At 38.1% G+C, this 25,026-nt stretch overlaps 3 protein-coding genes across 3 annotated transcripts in view; 1 reads left to right on the top strand and 2 right to left on the bottom strand.

Moving 5' to 3' along the window:
- LOC135707248 (non-lysosomal glucosylceramidase) overlaps positions 1 to 25,026 on the bottom strand; it is a 352,494-nt gene that overhangs the window by 59,575 nt on the left and 267,893 nt on the right. The gene's annotated exons all lie outside the window — the stretch shown is intronic.
- The window catches only part of Mtpalpha (monolysocardiolipin acyltransferase Mtpalpha), a 221,644-nt gene that overhangs the window by 51,709 nt on the left and 144,909 nt on the right, over positions 1 to 25,026 (bottom strand). The gene's annotated exons all lie outside the window — the stretch shown is intronic.
- On the top strand, positions 825 to 24,801 carry LOC135707257 (sodium/potassium-transporting ATPase subunit beta-2-like). The gene is made up of 5 exons (XM_065229051.1): positions 825 to 1,496; positions 23,377 to 23,634; positions 23,702 to 23,883; positions 23,949 to 24,219; positions 24,284 to 24,801. Exons 1-5 carry the CDS (start codon positions 1,352 to 1,354, stop codon positions 24,391 to 24,393), a joined length of 966 nt encoding a protein of 321 aa, XP_065085123.1. The 5' UTR covers positions 825 to 1,351; the 3' UTR covers positions 24,394 to 24,801.

Here is a 25,026-nt window from a genome sequence, read left to right as displayed (position 1 = left end):
TAGTCTGTGCTAACAGGCAGGCTAAGAAAACCTGTTTAAAATTCTGAATTTCTAAGGCAGGAACAATGTAAAAACACTTAGATATATATTAAGGCTGGGAAGTTACTATGGTAGCTGGATCACCTAGATTAATATTAAATGAAATTTATTTTGAATTTGAAACAAATGAAGAGTTCAAAAAAACTGAAAAAGCCGTAAACCAATCGGTTTAAGCATAATGAATTAAATTGCAATAACTATTGTTTTAATTAGAACATACCATACCCTTTTATTAATTCTTGGTATTTACGAGCATAATGGGAATCTATGAGGTCAGAAAGTACATAGCAAAAACATAATTTTGATATAACATCAAATTGGATGCACTTCAACCGTGTCAAAATAATGGTGTTATATTACTTTTCAAAAACGACAAAATTATCATAAATACAGTGCATGAACTAACATTACGCTGCTTTTACTGCATTTGTTTATTTTGGCGGCCATAAAAATAACATGAGATTTTCGAAACGATTAAAGTGCATCCTCTTGGATGTAATATTAATATTTATTTTTTACTGTGTATCATACATTTTCGTAACGTAACCAGCTAATTCGTTCATAAGCGATTATTTTAGAAATTTTACCCTCCGTCATAATGTATATTTTTTTCCGCACTCTTATCAGTCTCATCAATGACCAACGTCACCGTTATCGTGTATCACTGGCAACCCTGAGTAATCGCATTAGTATTTGACACACAGCAGTGTAGTTTTTATACGCACGCTAGAGATAGTAGCACACATTCAGCTTATCCATGTGTCCGCCTCGGTCGTGCGAGGCACTGTTGGCGGCAGCACAGTGCATCAAACCGGGCCCAAGCTAATCTATAGCAGAGCTGAGCGACGGTTGATTCGATTCGATTCAGTTCTTGGTGGCCAACGCGTGCGAGCGGTAGCAAAACGGCATGCACTCTCGAGTACTACCATCCAACATCTGCTAAAGGGCGCCAACGATCGAGCAGAGGTTTGAGGACCTGTTGATCAGACTTTTCGTGCATCGTAGTCACCCATGCAAACGAGTTAATCGTCGAGTAGGTGCTGTACAAACAAAACAAACAAATCTGGAATCTTTGCTCCGTCGTGATAAGAAAAAAATCGAAATCAGAACGTTAGTACCTACGTAGTTGTAGTAAAAATCCACACAAAAGTGGCAATAATCCCCGCGAAAATTAAGCCTTGAACAGTGAGAGTGGTTCACCGTTAACGAAGTGTATCGTGTACCGTGTAGTATTTATTTAATTTATTTTAACCTCAAAGTGCAATTAGTTCGTCTCAGTCTATATCAGTGTCAGTAGTTCTATCTTAAGAAGATGGAGAAAAGTGTGATGAAAACTACTGATGGTCGCATCATAACGACGTACGAGTTCCCGCTTAGACCGGAAAAGCAGCCCTTTGGGCAGTTTTTGTACGATAGTAAAACCGGCCAAGTGCTAGGACGAACCTCCAAAAGCTGGGGTAAGTTGGTGATCCCATTTCGGTTGGATTATATGTATTTCTTTCCCTCGCCAGGCAACAGAAAAATGTATGTGCCATTCGGGTGGGGGAGATAACGTTATCTCGGGTCCTGGTTGACTTAAGAAAAGTACGCTCTGTCTGATGCATGTTTATTCTGATTTGGATGTACGTTATTATTTTCAAACGGTCACATACACTTTATTTACATTATTACTCTTCTGCAATACATCCAAACTCGATACAAGTGGATATAAGCAGAATATTCAATGTCGATCTCACGATGAGATTCAAAAGGGTTAACAACGAACGACGACGTGTGAAGACAAAAGTAATAGGTGATGAAATTGAAATAGGTTGTTGTGGATTAAATTAAAAAAAACACACATCAGATAATGGGTGGCACGTGAACGAAGCAAAATTATTCAAGTTCAGAAAAGAAACCCCAAATGCAGTGCATTCCTGCGCGTTGTGTCAATCTAGGGCGCAGTAGCAGCAAGGATTGTGAAAAATTATTTCTCGGTATTTGACCCTAACAGCTGTTCGAGGTTAAATGAGGCAAATGAAGAACCTGGCTCATGTTATCAAGAGCAGTTCAACAAACTGCAGTGCAGCAGGCAGAGTGTTTCAAAAGTTTCATAAGAACATATCATAGCTCAGTCATTCGATAGTCAACGACAATTAATTAGAGTTGAAACACTTTTATCCGCGTGATGTTTGATACGCTGAGATGTCGGTAAAAAAAATACCTAGATATCGGTAGATGTCCTTCATCGTTTTTTGCATGCAAATCCTCCTGACATAATAGACTGTAAAATTTTGACGTCAAGTTTCGAAAATTCCATAATAAAACATATAATTTTTGCTTCATCTGTGTTGAACTATCTGTTTGTGTTTGGTTCTGATTAACGAAGGTTTCCGGCTAAATTAAATAAATTAAATTAAAATTGCTTATCAATCAAACAAATCTACAGTCACAGTTTTACATAAAATGGTTGCAAAAGTAGAAAATACTCTTGACAAAAAAGAAATTGCTCTCGTAGCATTTCTCGATGTAAAGGGCGCTTTTGATAATACATCTTACAAATCTATAAAAAAAAAACTGAATGGAAAAAAGAAACGTTGATCATTGCATTATAATTTGGATTATGAAAATGCTGAATAATAGAGAAGTATAGGCTGACTTGGGAGAATCATCAATAACAATAAAGACCACTAGGGGGTGTCTTCAAGGAGGTGTATTGTCGCCCTTATTATGGTCACGTGTTGTTGTGGAAATAGGCTTCGAAGTTATCGGATTTGTTGATGACATGGTCATAGCAGTTCGTGGAAAATTTGTTCACATCATCACAAATAAAATGCAATCTGCATTGAACGGCAAATTTCAGTGGTGTCAAAATGAAGGGTTAAATATAAACCCATCCAAAACAGTTTTGGTCCCGTTCACTCGCAGAAGACAAGTAACACTCAAAAGTTTGTCAATTAATGGATCTTTTATATAATACTCGTCAATTGTAAAGTATCTGGGAGTCATTCTAGATCGTAAACTTAATTGGAAATTACACTTATAACAGGTAATAATAAAAGCCACGAATGTTCTCTGGGTTAGTAAAAAAACATTTGGAAAAAATGGTGACTTAATCCTAAAATGATTCATTGGATCTACACGGTTAATGTAAGATCTAGAATAGTATACGCTTCATTGGTTCGGTGGCCTAAAACAAAGCAAAGCGTGACCCAGAAAAAGCTAGATAAATTTCAACGTTTGGCCTGCATGGCCATAACAGGAGTAATGCACAGCACACCATCAAAGGCCATGGAGGCAGCCCTCAATATGCTCCCACTGCATCAATACGTGCAAATGGAAGCTGGAAAGAGTGCACTAAGGCTACGCAGAACAAACGTCTATCTTGAAGGCAATCTTTCAGGGCACCTTAGTATACTTCGTGCGCAGAAGACAATATTTCAACAAAAGTATAGTAAGTCCTTCTGAGATTTGGTTAAAAAATCCCAAAATGGTGATTGAATTCATTCTAAGAATCATACCAGATTGGGGTACTCCGCATTATCAGGCAACAACGGCAGTTACCCTAAATGGTAACTCGTCATCCTGAACAGATGCGATACTAAACAGGGGTATACCACAATAGATCAGCTTAATGGTCGCAGTAGTTCAAATCCCAACAAAAAAAAAATAAAAAAAATAAAGCCATACGAAATAACTAACCCCGAAACAATCGACCAGCACTATCTTGTTTTTATTGGCAGTGTTGCTTGAAACCACCTAGGTGTAAGTTGTCAAGGTTGTTTGTTAAGAATTCACTCTTCGCTTATCTTCTTATCTTTCAAAAATAGAACTAATATTTTGCATATGGTGGAAAATTAAAGACATTTAATTCTGGCATCTGCTCATCATATGTCGTTATTTAAACATTGACGTCAGAAGTTGCTAGATCAAATAACGCGCATCGGTTCGGTACTGGCACCACAAGATTGAGAAACATTGCCGAAGAAGCAAAGTCACGATTTTATTTTGTTTTCCTTGATTTATGATCTTCAACACAGTACGGAACACTTTTTCTTGCACTCACTTGCTTCCGATCGACAGTTAAACGTTCTCTGAAACGTTTTATGACACGAGAAATCCAGTAGATTGTTGGGTTCCCAACATTTCTTCGATGGTTTGGTGGAAAAGATGTGGGTTGTTGAGGTGAGTGTGCAAAATTTTCTCGCATACAGGAAGTTCCTTCGAGTTCATACTCAAAACTACTATGAATTTCACAATTAAACTCACGCAGTGTAAACAATACACCCTGAGGCCATCTCACCCAAAATTTTATTAAAATCAACCCAAAGGGCAAACTGTTACACCTTTTTTAAAGTGATGCAACTTAACTGTGGACACCCTTTAGTTTCGAGGTTTTCAGTCTATTTTAATTTTTTTTTTTAATTTATCACGTCACTGTCGTTTCTTGCTCTTAAAAGTCAGTGTCAGTGCTTTTAGTGTTAATAAAAGTCAAGAGAGAGTAAAATTGTTGTTTCAACTTTAAACTATTTTGGAATTTAGTGGGTGGGTACCTAAAAAAAGGTATTTTCCACTTCATTTTATTTTTTTTATAAAATTGGAGCGATTCAGCATCAGCATCAGCAGCAGCAGTGCTTTTGGCACGTGGCGTTGAACATTGTTCTCCAGTACACAACGAAAAGCTACCTGCAAGCAGCGAGCTGCAGCCCACATGAGCATCCATAGAGAAAACCCCGCTCAAATTCCTATTCCAACACAAAACACAAGCTCCTGCTGCAGTTAAAAAAAACAACAACATTTATTATATAAGACCACGTAGTCCTACGTCGCCATTGCGTACAACCCGTAGGGCTGTCCCTTGTCGTTTTTATCATGATTTTGATAAGGCTTATAAGACTAAAAGTGGGCTTCAAGACCAAAAATGTTACTTGGGGATGCATTAACGTTGCTCTATAATTATTTATAAATTTCCATGAAATATTCTTCACAACTCCCATAGCTTTCCCTTGATAATTTTGAAATATTCTACTCAGAATAATTGTAATAAAATTGTCCGAAGAAATTTCTTGAAAATCCATAAAAAATATATCATATGAACTCCTCGAAATATTCCCATAGATTTCTTCGTATTCATTCCATTTTCGCAAAGCTCCGTTGAATTTATCCTTTCATATTCACCTCTATTTTCCATTTTATTTCCCTGAGAATGCTTTGGCATGCACCCAGCAATTCATTGGAACTCTACAAAGAATTTATTTAGAACTATCCTTAGTTTTTGATTCCATTGGAATTATTCTAAGTATTCCCTCGGAGCTTTCCTAGTTTCTTAGGAATTCTCTCTGATTTGCTTTCATATTTATTTCCATGATCTTCATTTTCTTCCACGGAGCTTAATGTTTTAAAACATAATTTCAAAGTTCAAGTAAAGAAATACCCAAAGTCAACCATGTACCTGGCTTCGACACTCTGCCACGAGCCTTCGGTTGTACTCAACTTAGTGTTCTTTGAAGCATTAGTTCTATTATTGTAGTTATTAATTGAGAGCTTTATATGTTATCCAATACATGCATTTGTAAATTGAGTGACAAGTATAGTGATTTTTGAGCCAAGAAACACAAATTCATAGAATTATGTTGAATAAACTGCTTTGCTGACCAGACATACAAAGGATATATAAACTGTTATACTGCCTATAATACCATATCAGTCCCACATGGAAAAAGTAGGCATTGAGAAAATGACAGTAGAAGTTATGAAATGCTAGTTCCATCTACATATTTAAAAAATCATAGTAAATTAATTAATAATGTTTACATTTTAAAATCAGTTGAATTGAAGCTTGCATGTTTAGTTACATCAACGACAAATATGTTTTGTTACATCAACGAAAAATAACTTGACCTCTGGGCGATCGAATTTCAGGACGGGACTGATATGCAATTACTTTGCTTGATGGGACAAACTGACTTGATGTTGTTTTCACATTTTTCATGATCAAGTCCGCAGTTTAATCACGTAAAATGAAAGTAGATGTCAGTTGATAGAGGATATCATTGCTATAATAGACCAAATTCTATGTAAACTTATTTTATTACTGAATAAGGGCAGGCATTTTTAGATTCCTGCCCTCTCTGGCTACGCCCATGGCTCCTAACCCTACGTCCAACTAAATCCTACCAGATACGTCAGTGCTATCTCCAAACCTTAATATGACCGACTGATGGACACTGTCGTGACAGCCTTTCCGAAGAATTCCAACCACCCTGTCCCATTGACATGTCTACTAAAGTGATACCCCTATCCGGTTGTAAAATTATCAGCAACATTTTGGCGCAATGAAGTCCAGCTATCAGCAACAACCAGAAATATACCATGTCCAGTCGAAAATAGTACAATGCCATCGGTTTTCAGCACATGCTTGTAGTAGCGACGTTTCTTTGAATCAAGATCACGTGCATGCCTCTGTTTGCTTGTTCAATGGCTGCACGCCCTGATGTTAATGTGCCTTGGACAAAATTAACGAATTCACTGAGAAACGCCACTGCGTGATATTTTTATACGGAATCACCTGAAGTGATTCCAATATTATCGACTGAGTATTTGTGAAGTGATTGAATGCAAGGCTGGAAAATTTGTAACATGTACTTAATACCCAGGCTTTATCAGTTGAAGGTTCTAATTTTGGCTCAATGGTAGACTAGATAAGAACGGCTTCAGGGATATGTCACTCAATAGAGCTTACCAGCGCCCTTGTTATAACCGATATTTGTTTCTCGATTTCTGATGAGTTAATTGAAGCAGCCATCACTGCACAGCATGATTTAATGAGCCTCACAATCCAGTATCCTGTTTGCACTGCACGTCTTTCATGGATGTTTATCAGTCAGTGTGCAACTTACTGGAAAGATGGTCAGACAAGTCTAGATCTTATCTTGAGACAGACTTTCTCGAAGCGATGGGATTTAATTAGTGAAGATATACGACAGGGTAATTGCTCTCTGAGGCAACAACATTAAAGAAGGTCTAAATTCACTCAAACCCAAATGGAACCGTGTGTCGCCATGTGACAATATGGAAAAACAAACTTTCCTATTTTTCCTATCGCAAAATGATGTCCGATAGCGTCTCTCCCAGATTTGGTCGCATCAATCACACACCCGACCATGAGTACGTCAATACACACCAAAATCAGCACCACGCCTTATCAATAGCAACTGATAGCATCAAACGAGCGATTCTGATTCACTCCAATTTAACTTACCTCCATTGCGGAACTTTTCCTATATTTCGCCGCACCGTAATCAACCATATGGTGTGGCGTCTCCATAATCGCATGCTCCATTCTTTCCGCAACGGAAGTTTTAATAAATGTGAGTCATACTACATGGATCGCAAAGTGACCAATGGATGAAGGAATTCATCTCGGAGGGTCATCTCAAGAGAAGCAAAAATTAAGGCGACCGGCTTCTGATGGAAGTGAGAGATTCGTAAACGTTTACGCTGCATAATTACCAAGAATCGTTGCGGATGAAACTTATCAGCGTTGATTATGGAGTTACGTTTTTCATTGCCATGTGGAATACGGTTGGTCACGTGTTATTGGGTAAAGAAAAACCAATTCGTAAATTTTCCAAGCTCTATTTGCCACCTGCTTTGCGTCATCCACTCTCAGTCAGTGTCTTCATGAAAATAACCTTCCAGAGCGCATAAGTAAATGGTCCAACGCGTTATAATGTTGTACTGTGTGCAACAGTAAATCAGACAAATGTAAACACTCTGGTGAAATGTTCCGGTGATTAACATATAGGTTATTTTTAAACTGCCTCGCCCATCCACACAGCGACGCATTAGTTGTTGCAATTCTGGAGGAAACTCAATTAAAATGAAGCTGGCATTTTTCCTTGCCTACCCTCATCAAATTTAGTCGTTGAACGCTGTCCATAAACTACGAAAACTCTTTATAGGGCTGGTAGCATGGAAAATGGAAATGGAAATTTTTTAAATTTCTTCAGATGGAGAAGAAGGTTACGATCTCTGAAATATTGTCTACGTGGTATATGTACGTCCCCTGGCATAATAGTGAAGTTCCAATGAAATGATGGAATGAATATGCAGCAAATTTGGCTGCAACTTAATCGAAATTGGCAGCTATTTACCTGGATCATTTCAATCCCGCTGTCATGGTATGGCGGTTGTTTGGAGCAGATCCAGATTATTTTATGCAGCCGTTAGCCAAGAAATGTAATAAAATGTTGACGGTCCGGTGGGAATTTTTAATTTATTTTCAGATTAACTTTTCAGTTAGACTCAGCAATAAATTAAACGAATAGTGGTCATCGAGGGCCACCCTTAGCTCAGTCGGTAAAGGCGTAGCTACAAAACAAGACCAAGGTGGAATCGGCTGCGATCGATTCCCGTTGGAATTCTTCCCTGGGCAAAGAGTATGGTTGTACTTGCCACACAATATACAGTAAACTCTATACAGCACGATATTCTATAACTGGATATTTTCTACAACTCGATGGATTCGATTATTTATTCATTTTTCCATGTATCGTACCATAAGTCTACACTGAGGCAAATAAACTTAAGAATTTCAAAAGGCTCAACTTAGTAACGCCATAAATTAATTTCATACGCTTGACTAATGAATGATTTTTGTCTAACATGAGGTAGCTCTTACACGCCTTTAACCATTTCAGTTACTCAAGCTTTGAAAGACGAGTGGTAAACACACGGTCTCCGTAATCTCAACGTCCATGGTTCGTTTCCAGTCTGCTCCATTTATTATTTGTTTGCTAACATTGTTTTTCATATAGCAAATCAATAAAATTCATACCGATTTTTGTGACAAAAACCCTTGTGCGGTTCTTAAGAAATTCCAACGTTCTTTTGCCTCAGGGTATAATTCGATAAGTCAAAGAAAAAGCTTCTGCATTCTTTGATTCTAATTTTAAAAGGTACTCTAAAAACATGATAGTTGCCGGGTTATATAAAGAGCTTTAATGATTTGTTTTCGAGTATTTTGAATGTCTAGCACAACTTAAGACATATCCAGTATTGTTTCGATCGTCCTTATGGTATATGACCAAAGCCTATCATGAGCTAGAACCTATCATGTAGCATGATAATTGACAGTCTTATTGTATTGGCAGTAGATTCCAAATCAACTACTCAACCCATCCGTAACTGAATTCATGAACCATTTTTCGAAATAATAAGTATGTGTAAATACGGTCAGACATTACAGTAGATGGAATAATACGGGATTATTGTTAAAATTATGGCATCTGTGTATTCTATAAGTCGATAATTATGTAACTCAATGATCCCTTCAATATCGAGTGATGTAGAGTTGACTGTATGCAAATGCTTTGGTGTAGGCTTAGAAAGCTCTCAAATAACAACTGTTGAAGTGTTCAAAGAACACTAAGTTGAGAGCAGACGTAAAGTCTCAGTAGAAATGAATAGTGGTCATTAACAAAGTTTCCAAATGCGATTTTTTTCCTCTTAAAAAAAAATCACAGTGCTGTAAGTTTTTCAAAATCTTGCTTACGTATTTAAAACTTATCGGTAAAATTTTGAGCTTAACAAAATCAATTTAAAGTACAATAGTAGTACAAGTACAATAAACCAAAGGAGTTAAAATTATGCTCAATTGTAGTCAAAACCTGGATCTTTTATATGCTTTTTGTTTTACTAACATCCATAACATACCAAAAAGGAAGAAATCTGAAAAAATGGCAACTTTTGTCCGTTATGATTTCGACAGTGCGAACAAAAGTATATCACCTCACTTCAAACTGTTGTGAAAATTTCATCTACATTCGGTAAAGTTACAGCTCTATAGAAATAATCACTAGTGAATAATAAGGGCACTCTATAATCACGAGATGATATACGTTTGTTCGGTATAAGGTGAACTAAAAGTTTGGTTTTCTAATAGTAAATTCCATATAAATGTTAAAAAATTTGATCAAAAGTTGTTGGTCTATGATTTTGGACAAATTTTACAAGTCGAAAGTATTCCATACAGTAAACTCTCCACAACTCGTTATTCTAAAACTATATTTTCTATAACTCTATGATTTTTATCGCTCGATGGATTTAGTGGTCCCGTCATCTATCCACACTATCCATAATCGATATTTTCACAAGTCGATGCCTCCTTTGGTCGATGTTCTATGTAATATTAAGTTGATTCTACAACTCGAAAGTCTGCTGAAAGTCTCTTTATAAAAAAAAAAAAACCTAATCTAACCTAACCTCTTCTGCATTATGTGATTCCTATGTTTTAATTAAAAGTAAATTCAAAAGCTTGACTACAAGTCTATTCTAAACCTTTCAAACCTCTTTAAAACCATAATTATACCATAATACCATAATACCTGATAAAACCATAATTGTTACTTGGGAACTGATGGTCATATTTACTGGCGCAGCGAAGGGGGCTTAGGTTCAATAATAATATCGCATACATCAGCAATGTTGTATGCAAGCTTGTAAATAATTTCGTTAATTTTTTTCAATCATATCTCAATGTTAAACGAAGGCAGATTTTACGCGTTGGTTAAAATTTAGAACTTTTTGCTGTGTATATTGCAAATCAGTGCGCAAATCAGTCTCGTTCATTGAGTTATTTTGATATGAATATGAACTGCCATCTGCCTCATCATTCACTGCCTCGTGAGAGTCTGAATGATTGAGAGGTAAATGAGTCACTGACAGCCGAGCACTCAGTCAGTAGCTCAGTCAACACGTTTATTCTGCCGTGATGGTACCCAATATTTGTTTTGAATGACTGAGCGTACATTTTCTATGGAAAAATGACTCAATTACATGCTGTGTGAGCGAAGGCAAGCGGTGTGCGTCGCCTGCTCGTGAGTGACTGAATGTTTTTGTTGGCTCTTTCATTGCCTCGTCCTTTACCGTTGGGTACAAACGGTCTGCACAGAGCAATGGATTGAATAGTGCAGTGCTTTCACACTCAGCCTAGGCAGTCAATAATTTTACGCTTTTTTTGCAATGCAAATCAACTATTCAGAACTTTCGTAAATGGATTCTTGAATCATCCTACGAATATGTAGGGTTTTTGATCTAATTTCCGTCCTACTAAGGACATCGCGCACTTTACCACGCTTTTTGGAAAGGGTTTGAACAAAACATGGAATGTTTTCATCAAAGATAACTTCTAAATTTATCCACCTTTCCAACGGTACGGATTTGATAAAGAGTCAAACAATGTTGAGATATTATTAAAAATCTAACACTGCTTCTTGCTTCTAAATTCGTCCTACGCGTTTCAATTCCGTCCAAACGCATTGAAACGCCATTAGATTTCCTTCGTCCTACGGATAAACGGAGAAAAAGGGGATGCGCTAGGAGCGCTTCTTTTGTTTTGAGAACAATGAGCGTAAATATGCATACAATGCGCTCTAATAGGATTTATGTTGTAGCTAATGAATTAACGCATCGGAACAAACGAATTATTGTTTTGTGCATTGTGAAATCATTGATATTATTGATGATTTCTGCTCGATAGAACGGAAATGGGCGATTACGACGAAGTAGCGCTCTTCCCTACTTGGAAATAAGGTCAGATATTACATTAGGTGGAATAATTCAAGGGTCTTATTCAAATTATGGTAGAACAATAAAAAAATATTTTCATTCTATAAGCCGATAACTATATAACTCGATGGTCCCTTCAATATTGAGATATAGAGAGTTCACTGTATTTCAAAAGGTGGCATTTTTTATTAGTCTTTTTGTAAAAAAAAATTTGTTCAATATAAGGTCATTTTTGCTACATAAGATTTTAACACATTTATGGATTGTTTACGTAAAATAACTGAATTGTTTTAGCGCGTATATTTTTCCTAGAAAGACTTTATATGCCCTGCAACTTTGTTGCAAACGTCATTTTGAATATAAGTGACGTTTAATTGAAACATGTCGAATTTTAGCACAAATGCGTATAATTTTCCATAACAAACATTTATGCAAAACTTCATGTAAATCAGAGAAGGTCGAGTCATTTGGCATGGAACTGCTTATCAGTCTAATGTTCTATTTTTGTATCAGAATAAACGGAAGAAATCTTAAATACTTCCCAGCAATCCATTTTAGTTGTAGACCACCATATACAGGCAAAAATTAGCAGCGTAAGGCAATGTATGCCTGTATATGCTGGTTTCAGCCAAAATTGAAAGTAGAGATGGTACTTTATGGGATGCAATCCACTCCGCAGAATCTACGCCGAATGAAGAATTCTTTCCCACTGGGCTCATTCCCAAGCCAATCGCTCAAGCTTTCATAGAAAGTTAGCGACCTCATGTCCTTTCAACTGCACTAAGCCAACGAATGCGATGTCTGCCCCAGAGTCGATGACCTCTGCCAGGGTCTTTTCTGAATACTGTCTTCGCAGGAGCTTGGGGGGCTGGCTTCGTTGTCTCATCAGAGCCTTGTCACCAGAATTATTGGTAGTGCGATTCTGGATTCGTCTGGAGTAAAGAAAAAATTTATAGTGTGAACATAAATCTTTTACATTGCAGGTTCATAAAACAAATATCATAACATTATTCCATTGGGTTTTTGAAAAAATGAGAACTTTTCTTAAACTCCCATTATTATATCAGAAGCCAGTTTGTTCCAATTTCTGGCTATCTCTGCAGCATCCCGAGTGACCTTACCAGTATTCTTTATCTTCCGCTTCATAGTTGCTCAATATTTCTCGATTGGGCGGGATTTGCGGAATTGAGATCAATTGGTATTAATGGTTAATGTCCTTTTAGTTAAAATTTACTCTGTTATCACGGTACCACTGAAATACCTTCTAGCTGAAGTGGACGCATGCCAAATCTGCCACAGGTCCTTTTGTGCCCTAATGAACGGTAGAATACGTTTTTTCCAGATACTCTTGATTGTATACTTTCAGGTCCATCGCATTCTTTGTAATGAAAACCTGGGCCACAGATGCCCTGTTATATCACCAGCTTCCGGACGAATTTTTCGATGAAATCGAACTTACGTAGCTTGTAACTTGTGTAGATTTGGCCAATTCCAGTGTATTAGGTATAGCAAAACTCGCTACGAGGGGAGAACTGGTCTAAAGATGGACAAAAATATGCTACTTTATTTATGGATGGTCCCTAAGAGAGACAAACAATTGAAAATTGATTTGTTGACCCCGATTGAGGATCTGAAATGACGCACAGCTGCTCGTCTTCAACAGACAACGCATTAACCGCATGACGTTCATCGATTGAAAGTGATGCCCTGCAATATGAACTCCATTAGTGTATTAAGGTGATACGATCCAGCGTCAACAAATCATTGGCAGATTGGCTGACTTGCGACTTCCACTTCGAATTTTCTAGGGAGTAAATCTCGCACACTATTTCGATTTCATGCATGAAATTTGCTTCTCCATATTTGCTGCGTCGCAGCAAACATGGGGAAGCAGTTTTGTTATTGTATGTTTTCCGGTAGCTGATAATTATAGGGTTTAGGTCTAATTTCTGTCATACTAAACACAAGCCGCACATTACCACTCTCTAAAGATCAGATTTGAACAGATTATGGAATGTTTCTATCAAAGATGACTTCTAAATGTACTTATACTTTACCCCGTTAGAGTTAATAAAGAGTAACACATTTTTGAGATATTGATAAAAATCAAACATCGCTTCTTGACTCCAACTTTGTCGTACGAGGTTCAATTTTGTCACAACACATTGAATGAAGGGAGAAACAAATGATTTGATAGGAGCCCTTCTTTTATTTTCGAGAAGAATAGATATAAATATTCATAATATGCGTTCTTATAGACTTTGTTTTGTAGCTTTTGAACTACACTATCGTACCGAACGTATGATTGGTTAATCATTTTTTTTTATTATCGATACTTTAACACTCATGGGTCATTCGTGACTTGTCCGGGGTGAGATTTGAACTCGTGACTTTGGCGTGAGAGGTATGGATTGTAACCACTACGCCCTGGTTCATCAAAATCAAAGATATATATTGTATGTTTCGTTCGATATGACGGAAATGGACGATTATGCCGAAGTAGCACTCTACCATACTTCGAAAAATGAGAGCAAGGGCTTCCTGAGTGTATGGTTCAAATTAACAGTCCCAGTTTGTTATTCTGAAACGCAAGTAATAAAAACCTGCTTTAAATACTGAACGGCTAAGGCCATGTAAGGCCAAGGCCAAATGTAAGCCCACTTTGAAACCGTTTTTTTTTAATTCGGTAATGGTAAGGCATCCCACTTTGATATTCATGGTTTTTTAAACCGTTTAATGAGTAATTGTTACCCATTATTGATATTTAATGCGTTAGAGTTACTGATTAAATTGTAATGGGTGACAAATACTCATTTAATGGGTATTTTTTTTTCCAATAATGATTTAAGCCACTTTTCTTCAAAATGAGTGAAATTTAGCTCATTAATGGTTAGTTTCAAGTTAGCGTGCAAGTTACAGAAAAGCTGCAACCAAGGTGACTACATATAGGTGTTCTTATGTGTCAAATTTATGATCCAGCCATGTTGTATGGGACAGCGACCGAGTTTGTTTACAATTTGCTCTAAAACCACACTTCCCCCCCCCCCCCCCGCGACCTCCTCGTCTATATAGTGACAAAGCTGTATCCCCATTTATATACCCACCATGGCTGCAACTACCTTGGTTAACTTTTTTTTCCTTGATTTTTTTCCGTCAATCTTATTTTCCGTGCTGAGCACCAATGCTACCGACGCCAGGGCAGCTCCCACACCTGGACTCTACCTATCGACCCATCAACTCATGAACCGGGGACCAACGGCTTTACTTCCCTTCCGAAGGAAGGCGTGATCAGAGATGTGAGATGGGTGAGAGGTAATCACGCTTACCACTACTTCATCGGTGCCGCTCTTGGTTAACATTGGAACAAATAAAGATTTCACAACTGTGCCTATAAAGTGAGGAATCATGTTTTACGGAGAGTGCATTCGATGTAAAGTATTCTTTGATTAAGTAGATCGACGGTTTGCTCTAGATTCTCGTTTTGGTTATCAGACTCACTCATTCAAGTGGCTTCTTCTTCTTCTTATTCGCGTTTCAAGCTTATTGTTTGTCGCATATTAGCTTATGGCGTGCTCTCAACTTAGTGTTCTAGATGCCCTTCCACAGTTATTTATTGAGAGCTTTCGATGCCTGTACCATTTTTGCATTAGTAGAATTGTGTGGCAAGTACAATCATACTCTATGTCAAGGAAGTCGAGAAATTTTCCAATGCCAAACATTCCTAGACCGAACCCGGAATCGAACCCAGCTACTTCCAGCATGATCTTGCTTAGTAGATGCGCTTTTACCGACTGGGCTAAGGGAGGCCGCAACTGGCAGCGATTTCATTTTTGTATGATCTGTGGAAGCTGACATATGTGCTTTTAAAGTTTCACGCTAAGGCCTCCTTAGAGAATCACCTTAACACCCCCCAGTAGTACATAATAAAGCCAACATGAAATGGTTCTATTCCGAGCGACAGCTTGCATTGATCATGACCTTCTTTCGGATTACTTAGCTTATTTGTTGAGCTTCCATAGAGCTGCCTGTACTGCGATATTCTGCCGGTTTCCAGAAAATTTTATTTACATAGGTTGTCGGAAACAATGACAACTCTACAGATAGGAAAATTTGAAGCTCTTCGATTGAAAATTTCTTTAGAATTGTTCATTCAGCAGTGTACACACTATTACCATAACTGATAAAACATTTTGCATTATAACTGTAAACTAGTTCAGTAAACATTGTGGTGCCAACAACGTGTTGACTGTTTGTTTTCGTTTATATTTCAAATCAATTAGCACAACTTCGTACCAATTGAATGTGATGATAAACATTCACATAAAAAATAAAAGGTGAGATGTTGCAGCCATCGTATCCAGTAAACACGTTGCGTATGTACGAGGATTGGTTTGTTGCACAGAAACGTGTTCAAAATAGAAGAACTAGGGGCGAGAAAATCTTCCTAAGGTTGGCACTTTGAGTTTAGTATGCATCATATTTTACATTCCACTCATTCTATTTCTCCGGGTGTGTCCAAAATTTTGAACTTCATGTTCGGATTTCGATGCTGTATGGTATATTATTATATACAACCCATTTTTTGCAACCACGCATAAGGCTTGGGTAAAAAATAAGATACCTCAAAAGGCCTGGGTTCAATCCCAGTCGGCGCCGCCGGTATTTTCTGAGGGAAGTAAAGCCGTTCGTCGCAGGGCCATGAGTTGATGGGTCGATAGGTAGGGTCCAGGTGTGGGAGGTGCCTCCCTGGTGTCGGTAGCGTTGGTACTCAGTACGGAAAACAAAATCAACGAAAAACAAATCAAGGAAAATAAAAAATAAGATGGCCAACATAATTTTCTCCGGAAGTCTTTCGGGATCTTGGACACGTAGACAGTTTTTGGGATCTTGGACATGTATGTAGGCTTTAAGATCTCAAATGGATAACTTTTCCAATCTCGATTTACATATCTATTTGGAATAGATAGCAACCTTATAACGATTAACTTAGTTCCATTCGGCCAACCGATTTATTATGTGTTTGAAATTACCCATTAATATTTAATTTACATTGATCAGTTTTATCACATTTTAATGCGTGGAAGGAATGGGGTTAATGAAGAGATTTTTGAGAGCTGATTAAGAGATTTCTGAAAACGGCTTTTTCAACACTCAATGCAGAACGTACAAAACTTACATAACATAGATTTAAATAACCAGTTTTGTATTCTTTATTCTTACAGATTAACTAATGAATCCTCAAGAATGAAGAATGAAGCACGAAAAACCTACTTGCTTTTCCTATAACTGATACTAACGCTTGCACATTTCAGGAAACACCTCTTGATAGACATGTTCATTTGTCATTTTTGTTCATCTATTCAATCTATTCCAACGTTGAAATGATCATCTGCAAAAAAATCGTTTAGCCTAGGTGTTAGTTTCTCACGATTGAGATATTACTACCATTGCTAAAGAGCTTAGTTAGATGGATATTAGATACAAAAAAAAATAGAATTCGGCCAAATTCTTTAAGGTATCATTTCGATCTAATGGTCCAGCATCTGCTTCTCCATGATTTCTGAAGTTGAATGAACAGCCAGTAATGGAAAGAAGACAAAATTTGGAGAAAATATCTAAGTAAAATGTGGACCTGCATTCAGAACCTATATTTAAAGTTTCCAAAAGCTTTGAGGAACTGAATTTTCAAATATGAATGACTGTAAACTAAGGACTTTATTGAAAATAGTTCATTAACTAACCATGTTAGTGTTACCTCATGCGTGAAGTTAACGATTTACATAGTTGGAGATGCTTAACGTCAAATATCAGACTTAAAGTGGTCATTTTATACTATAGATGAGGAGATGAAAGTATCGAGTTGATAGTTCATTTAGAGTACGACAGAATTAAAATTGTATTTAGAGAGTAGAAAGCGAGCACAGGTCAATTTTGAGGAAGGTAAGAATCGGGTTGATCATCTCATTTACCAAACCCCCCCGTTGGGGAGGAATGGTTAGGGGTATCTCCCCTCGCCACCACTGGCAAAAGAGATGATCGCAGATTTACTCACGTACCTTCGATGTGCGGAATCATTTCTATCGATTATTTCACACTCAAGTCGCCATCTGACGTAAGCACCTAGTCGATAGGTTTGGAAATTGCAGTTATTTTATTGTAAAATATTTTTCATGTATATGGATAGAAAAATGTGTCCACAAGTTATTTTTAATATACGCTCTCATGAGATAACGAAACCCCACCCCAAGATCCTTGCTTGATCCTATTGTTATACAATGTACCCCTCTAACCTCGGGCAAGCCGCGAGTATTTGGCCCAACTTCTACTGAACATAAAATTAAGAGAATTTTGTTACAAGCAATGAACAATGTATTATCGGCTCCGTAAAGCTAACGTGATTGTGAACTTGATAAAAAAAAAGTTATTTTCGATACATTGCTTATTACCAAAAATACTCTCCAACCATCAGTGTTAAACCTGATTCCCATTTCCTTATGCAAAGTTGAACTCGTTTAGTCAAGACCTAATTTTGCACTAAACGGAAACACAAAAACATGATAGCTGTGTACTTGCAGGAAATTATGTTAAACTACAAGTTGACATAGGGGAAATGTCTCTAATGAGCCCAATGGAGTGGAAATGTTTACCGATTTTAATTTTTTTTTTCAATAGTTTATTTGTTAGGCTCAAATGTTCAAAAGGACTCCACGGAACCGAGAATTATTAAATAATTTAATAATTACATTAAAATATTAAGAGGGACATAGTTTAAGAGTTCTTCTTACTCTTCCTTGGAGGTGTCTAGAGTTTATTTTCCGATTTCATCCGTGCCCTCAACTCCCTTGCTTCTGCCAATTGTTTTTCCTTCAGAAGCACCAGCCGCATAGCCTCCTCTTCGTCCTTTATCCGCTCCTTCTCGGTATAGTTCACTATCCCGAATTTTTTTTAGCTTCCTCTCCATTGTTCTTCTCGGCGTCCGGGGACGTCACATCTGTCCCTACCCCCTCTTCTTCCAGGATCTCAACCGCTTCCTCATTTGGTGATGCATCCAGTCAGTATACCAGCGTACGTACTGGTCTCTTCCTCATTCCGTTGTTGGTTTTCTTCTTCCGTTCGTTGTTGTACTGGCTGCTTTTGATCCGCTTGGAGCAGGAATTCATCCGATGCCGCTGGCGCTGGAAGCCGAAGCCCCGAGCCACCCCTGGATACAAGCCATTACACGATATGCCCCACCCTCAACCGTTTTTACGTGGATTCCCGGGCACTGCGGTGTTCCTGGAAATGAGGCTGCGGACAGGCTGGTGGGATCCGGTCCATCTGGTCCCCACTTCACCAGGAACGTACCACTCCTAGACGTCAAGCGTTGGATCGCGAATATTATCATGGAAGCCTGGCAGGAGGAATGGTTTCAGTCGCGGACCACTTTCCTGAGAAAGATCAAAGAAACCATACGACCCTGGCTAGACAGCCACAAGTACAAAGACCAACGGATCATTTCAAGACTCCGGACCGGCCATGCGAGGATTTCCCACAATTTTGGTGGGACACCCTTTCACAAGGTTTGTCCAATCTGCAGCATCCCTGCCTCGGTGGAACACGTGCTGTGTGTCTGCCCAGAGTTTCAGAGGCTACGCGAACAACACCGACTCCCAGAGAACATCAAGGAGCTACTTGGCAATGACCCCTCGACGCTGGCTGCGCTGATTGCTTTCTTGAAGGACGCCCACCTGTACAACCAAATCTAGCACTCCCGCCGTTGGCTGCGCTTTCAGCTTCCTATTTTCCTGCCGTCGGGGTATCTCTGCCGGACTGGGGCACTGTCTCTTACGGTGGAGCTCTACCTTGTGACTCCCATTTTACATTAAGTTTTTTTTTTAAATGTTGTCTCAGAGCCAGTTTTACGTTACGTTAATGTTAGACTGAAACGGTTCCTTAGAGGCAGGCCCTAAGCCTGACCTTCTACTATCAAATGTGATGAACGAGCCTACGGCTAAAAATCACAAAAATAAAGAAAAAAAATCCGATGCCGCTCCGTCTTACAAAAGAAACACAAATTGTTGTTCCCCTTTTAGAATATGTTTCCCTTCCATTTAGGGAATTGCAGCTAGTTACATCGCCTTTTTTACATCTATCGAGGCCCAAGGTAGCTGGAAATTTCTCCCATACTACACGTTTTACATCACCGTATTTTCCTAGCATCAATAGATAGATCGCTATCCGGGACTTCTGGTGGTAGGTCGTAACCTCTCACGTACTGAACGGTGCCCCCAGCAGGCGACATGCGTACCTCGACTGACTTCCCATCGGCATAATGGAAAATTAATTGTGTACGGTTGTTTAGCAAACAATAAAACATCGAATTCTCTAATTTTAACTTGATGAACATAGATTTTTCTTCCGCTATGCGGTATGTAGCGATCATCTGAGTGGGATCCGCATCCAACAATTTCATAAAATTCGCAATGTCTTCCATAGATGGTTTCCCCGATCCATCTGGGAAGCTGAATCTAATCGTCAGTTTTACTTCCACCGACATCTCCACTACTGTGTTACCTGACTTATAACGAATATACGTTGTATACGAGTACCCCAAATACAACGTATAATTCGTCTAATTTTACATTGCAACTGCTATGCAAAATTAGACGAGTCATACGTTGTTTCCGGGGTACTCGTATACAACGTATATTCGTTATAAGTCAGGTAGCACAGTAGTTGTTTGCTTCCAACGGGGTAACGGCAAAAACGAACAAACTTCAAACAATGAGCAAGCATCGCAAGCATGAATTCTAGAGTAACATTTGAAATGGGCCTATGTCCAAAACGTAAACAAATCGGGTTTTGATACCATTCTTTATTTAGCACCGCTTGATAGTCACTAATCGTGTAGGAAAATTCCGCATAATCGAGAAAAATCATTAAAAATAACTCGATTTTCGAAACGGCCGATCAACGAAATTTTTCGAATCATTAATAGGCCCGCACGCTAAAACGGCCAACCATTCATTTATTTCATTTCATTGATAAGCCTAGTGACGTAGAAGGGCCGATGATTGAAAATTTTCAAACCAAAGCTAGGCCCTACTGGTTGAGGCAGGGCGGATGATTTGTTTTGAATTTATTTGACGTTGAAAAAAGGCTTAGCAAAGGGCGTACCATTCGTGATGACAAGCACAACGGTTAAAAAAAGGGCATATCCATTGAAAGATTCTCAAAAAGGCTTATTAATTTATGAAAATAAATTGTTATCGATTTTCATATATTTTTGAAAGCTTTTCACATATTTTGGAGGTTGTATACTGAGATACAGTTACTATAGTTATTGTGAACAATATAAATGCCTAACAAACTTCAATTTTCTTAAATATGAATTGAAAAGTGGCGGAAAAAAATAAAATTCATTTTCTGGTTTGTTTACGTTTTGGACATAGGCCCATTTCAAATGTTACTCTAGAATTGCTATCGACAAACAGACTATCGCGTGACTCGCACCGAAAAAAAAACACACAGCTGCTTGTGTCAACAGCTTCGAGCCAATTGGTTACCCATGCTGACTTCGGTTCTGATCACCTTCCCTTAATTTTTGAAATATCCCAAGAAATAATGTCTAATCCCAACATTCAACTACCTTAGAGCTGAATGGGATCAATATCGAACATGAGTGGAATATAACGTCTATCCTAATATTCAATTGCAAATCAAAAATGATGTTCAATGCTTTTTCATCTCACTCTTGCTCACTTCATCTCAAGAAACTTGCTAAGCAATTCGAGAATTTCCATAATTTTAGTTTGCTGCCCATAATCGCAAATCAGTCCCATATGGATTTTATGTCAATTTTGAGATAACAACGCTCTCCACTATCAATTGGCATCTACTTTCATATTAGGTGATAAAACTACGATCTTTGATCATGAAAAATGTGAAAACAACATCAAGTCAGTGTGTCCCATCAAGCAATGTAATCGAATATCAGTCCCATTCTTAAATTTTATCGTCCAGAGGTGTGAAGTTACAGTTATGCTTTTCGATTTGCCATATTTTTCGCTGATAGAACATAACATGCAAGCTTCAATGGAACAGATGTTAACTTGAAAAAAATATTAATAAATTTACTATGATTTTTTTCAAATATTTACATGGGAATCGCACTTCGTAACTTCGACTGCCATTATCTCAATGCATACTTTTTCCATATGGGACTGATATGGGATTATAGGCAGTTAGTCCTATTGAAAATTAAGCTGCTCGGGATTATCTCGGGAAAATATTATTCATGATTTCTGAGGGACTGATTTGGACAAAGTAAGATCTATAACTAAAAAGTTTCATAATATGAAAGGTCCTGGTGATGATGGAATTTTCTATATCCTCAACAAAAAAAAACTCCCAGAGAGTACTTTGTCTTTCTTGGTAAAATTATTTAACAGATGTTTCAATTTAGCATAGTTTCCTGATAAATGGAAAAATGCAAAAGTTGTTCCAATTTTGAAGCCAGATAAAAATCCAGCTGAAGTCTTCAGCTATCGTCCAATAAGTTTGCTTTCTTCGATAAGTAAAATTTTCTTCTTACACGTCGTTTTGATCGAATTTGTCGTTTTTTTTAGAACAAATAAATAATTTCATCTTAATACGCCTTTTCGAAAAACTTAGTCTGGAAAAAGTGGTCAAATGTTAATGCAAAATGCAATCTCGGGAAGCAGCCTATATATGTGCAATATTTTATTTAAATCGATGAAGTTCGTGTCCAAGCGTTTTGCAATTTGGCGTGGAAATGTTCCTAAGCTAAAACAAAGATAAATGCGCAGTTGTTTGGTAAATCAATCAAGGGGTGTTAGAAACCTATCTACAGGGGATCCATTTTTCCTATAATTAATGCATTGCTTGTCACAAAATCATAAGCCCCCCTTCCCCCTTAGAGCGTGGCATGATATGTGCATCACCCCTACTGTGTAAATGAATGTTGTAATTTGTTGTATAACTGTTAAATTCACTTAGTTGAAGATGCTAAGTTTCAAATATCAGACTTAAAGTGGTCATTTTATGCAATAGATGAGGAGATGAAAGTATAAGGTTGATAGTTCCGTTAGAGTCCGGCAGTGTGAAAATTGTATTTAGAGAGTAGAAAGCGAACAAGGACAACTTTGAGGAAGGTACGAATCGGGTTGATCATCTCTCTTAACCAAACGCCCCACGTGGAGAGGGATGGTGAGAGGTATCACCCCAAAAACATTTTATATATTTTTATAATATCCATCTAGCAATAATCGATGCAATAAATGAATAAAAACATCAGTGCACCGAACGGATCGTCGAAATAATGAAGAAAAATGCTGTGGAGTCTGAAAAATTGTTCACGTAAGATTTGTAAATTTGTTTGTCATAACTATTAAGAGACTTAATTAAGCTTGTAGGTGTAGTTGCTCAGCATCCTAAAGCATGTGGATGCAAATTATTATAACCTTTTAGCTAAATAGCTTCACACCTACCTACAGGCGAATGATGGCAAAGCAATGAGTGAGCGCGCCAGTGCACTGATTTCACGCCAATCAATTTATGCACCACGCGAGAAATAAGTATGACAACATTTTAAATTGCTATAAGATGCAAATAACCGCTTATAATTGTCGGAGACAAAAATGCGTTCCGCTTGTACAGCGTATGCCTGTACCTACACCGTGCTACCATTTGTTCCATTATAATCGAGTGAACCATTATTACCATTATTTTGCATCAATCGTACAAACAGCACTAACGTTCCATCCTATTTTTCTTTTTCAATTGCAGGACAGCTTATGCTATTTTACTTTTGCTTCTACGTGGTACTAGCAGCACTGTTTGCCATCTGTATGCAGGTACTTCTCTCCACCATGAACCACCAGTATCCCAAATGGCAACTGGATGCCTCACTGATAGGGACCAATCCCGGTCTGGGCTATCGACCCATGCCAGAGAATATCCAAGAAGGTGCCATGATTCACTATACCGCTGCCAATAAAACCCAGGTGAAAGAATGGGTCAATCGGATCAACGACTTCCTGGCACGTTAGTATCACACTTACAACTTTATTTTAAAACACATACAATAACGTAGAAAACTCCCAATCGACAGCATACCGGGACCAGACATTGCTTCCAGGTGGAGGTAAAAATCAAGCCATTTGTGACTTCACCAACGCACCAGCTCAGGGAAATGTGTGCGCCGTCGATGTGACGAAACTTGGTCCATGCAACATTGAAGAGGGATACAGCTACAACAAATCAGCTCCTTGCATTTTCATCAAATTGAATCGCGTAAGACCATCTTGTCTTGTCACCCTAGGTTTCGCTCTGAATAAACAACATCCTTGTGTTTGCAGATCTACGGATGGGTTCCAGAATTTTACGACGATATCAATGATCTGCCCGATGACATGCCAACCGATTTGATCGACCACATCAAATCTCTGCCGGAACAAGATCGCAAACAAATGTGGGTGTCTTGTAATGGCTTAGCTCCAGCGGATGTCGAATCGATCGGCCCGATCGAGTATTTCCCACACCGTGGTCTCCCCGCATACTACTACCCCTACACCAACCTACCCGGTTACCTCAGTCCATTGGTGGCGGTACACTTTGCACGTCCAGCAGGTTAGTTAATGCGCAATAAGCTAGCAATTGGCGATTTTAATTAAAATGTTATTTTTATCCGCAGTGAAACAAAGTGTCAACGTTGAGTGCCGTGTGTGGGCTAAGAATGTCATCTATCGTGGAGGAATGCGTGATCGACAAGGATCGGTAAACTTTATTCTGCTGATCGATTAGGGACTTGGACGGAACGGGTAGCTTTCATGTTGTTATTCGATGTAAGACGATGGATACGATTCGGATTAAAAAAAAACGTTATGCGGACCAAACATTACAGTAGCACACGCTATCCGACTCGTATGTTGTATATTATTTCTTCATATAAGTTGTTACTGTTTAATTCATCAGAACATAGTACTTTTGCCACGTTCGTGATGGCCAGTTTGCATTACCATGTAATTTATTGTAAAGCCATAGCAGGAATATCTCCGAATCACTTGGAGTAACGATCGCAGACAAACCGAGAATAGTTGACTAACAGTAGAAGAATCGTCGAGGATTAATGCCAACATATTTACTTAATTGAGATGTGATTTGAGATGTATTAGAACAATGAGAATGGGAATAAATTATGCGTATTAAGGACCGTTTGTTTTATTCGTCTGCAGCCTAAAATGTTTAAGGAATATTGGTTGAATATTTTTACTAATTTATTCATGTCAATTCTTATGTTTAAAATCATATGCACTGCCGTTATACGAATAAGAGTCCCACGGTCCATGAAGATTACATAGAATATTGGACAGGTATGTTTATAACGGCAGTACAGGTCAGACTCGATCATGCTTGGCATACATAGTTTTGCTCACA

This window comes from Ochlerotatus camptorhynchus, unplaced genomic scaffold (assembly GCF_037179485.1).
Source record: "Ochlerotatus camptorhynchus isolate MF236.1 unplaced genomic scaffold, CSIRO-AGI_Acam_v1.1 ptg000306l, whole genome shotgun sequence".
Lineage (NCBI taxonomy): Eukaryota > Metazoa > Arthropoda > Insecta > Diptera > Culicidae > Ochlerotatus > Ochlerotatus camptorhynchus.
The sequence above is the reverse complement of the archived record's forward strand: the minus strand, read 5'-3'. Positions and strand labels throughout refer to the sequence as shown.

Coding starts and splice junctions, on each gene's coding strand:
- LOC135707257 (XM_065229051.1), top strand. CDS start 1,352: ATGGAGAAAAGTGTGATGAAAACTACTGATGGTCGCATCATAACGACG. Junction 1,497..23,376: donor ACGAACCTCCAAAAGCTGGG/GTAAGTTGGTGA, acceptor TTTCAATTGCAG/GACAGCTTATGCTATTTTAC. Junction 23,635..23,701: donor GATCAACGACTTCCTGGCAC/GTTAGTATCACA, acceptor CCCAATCGACAG/CATACCGGGACCAGACATTG.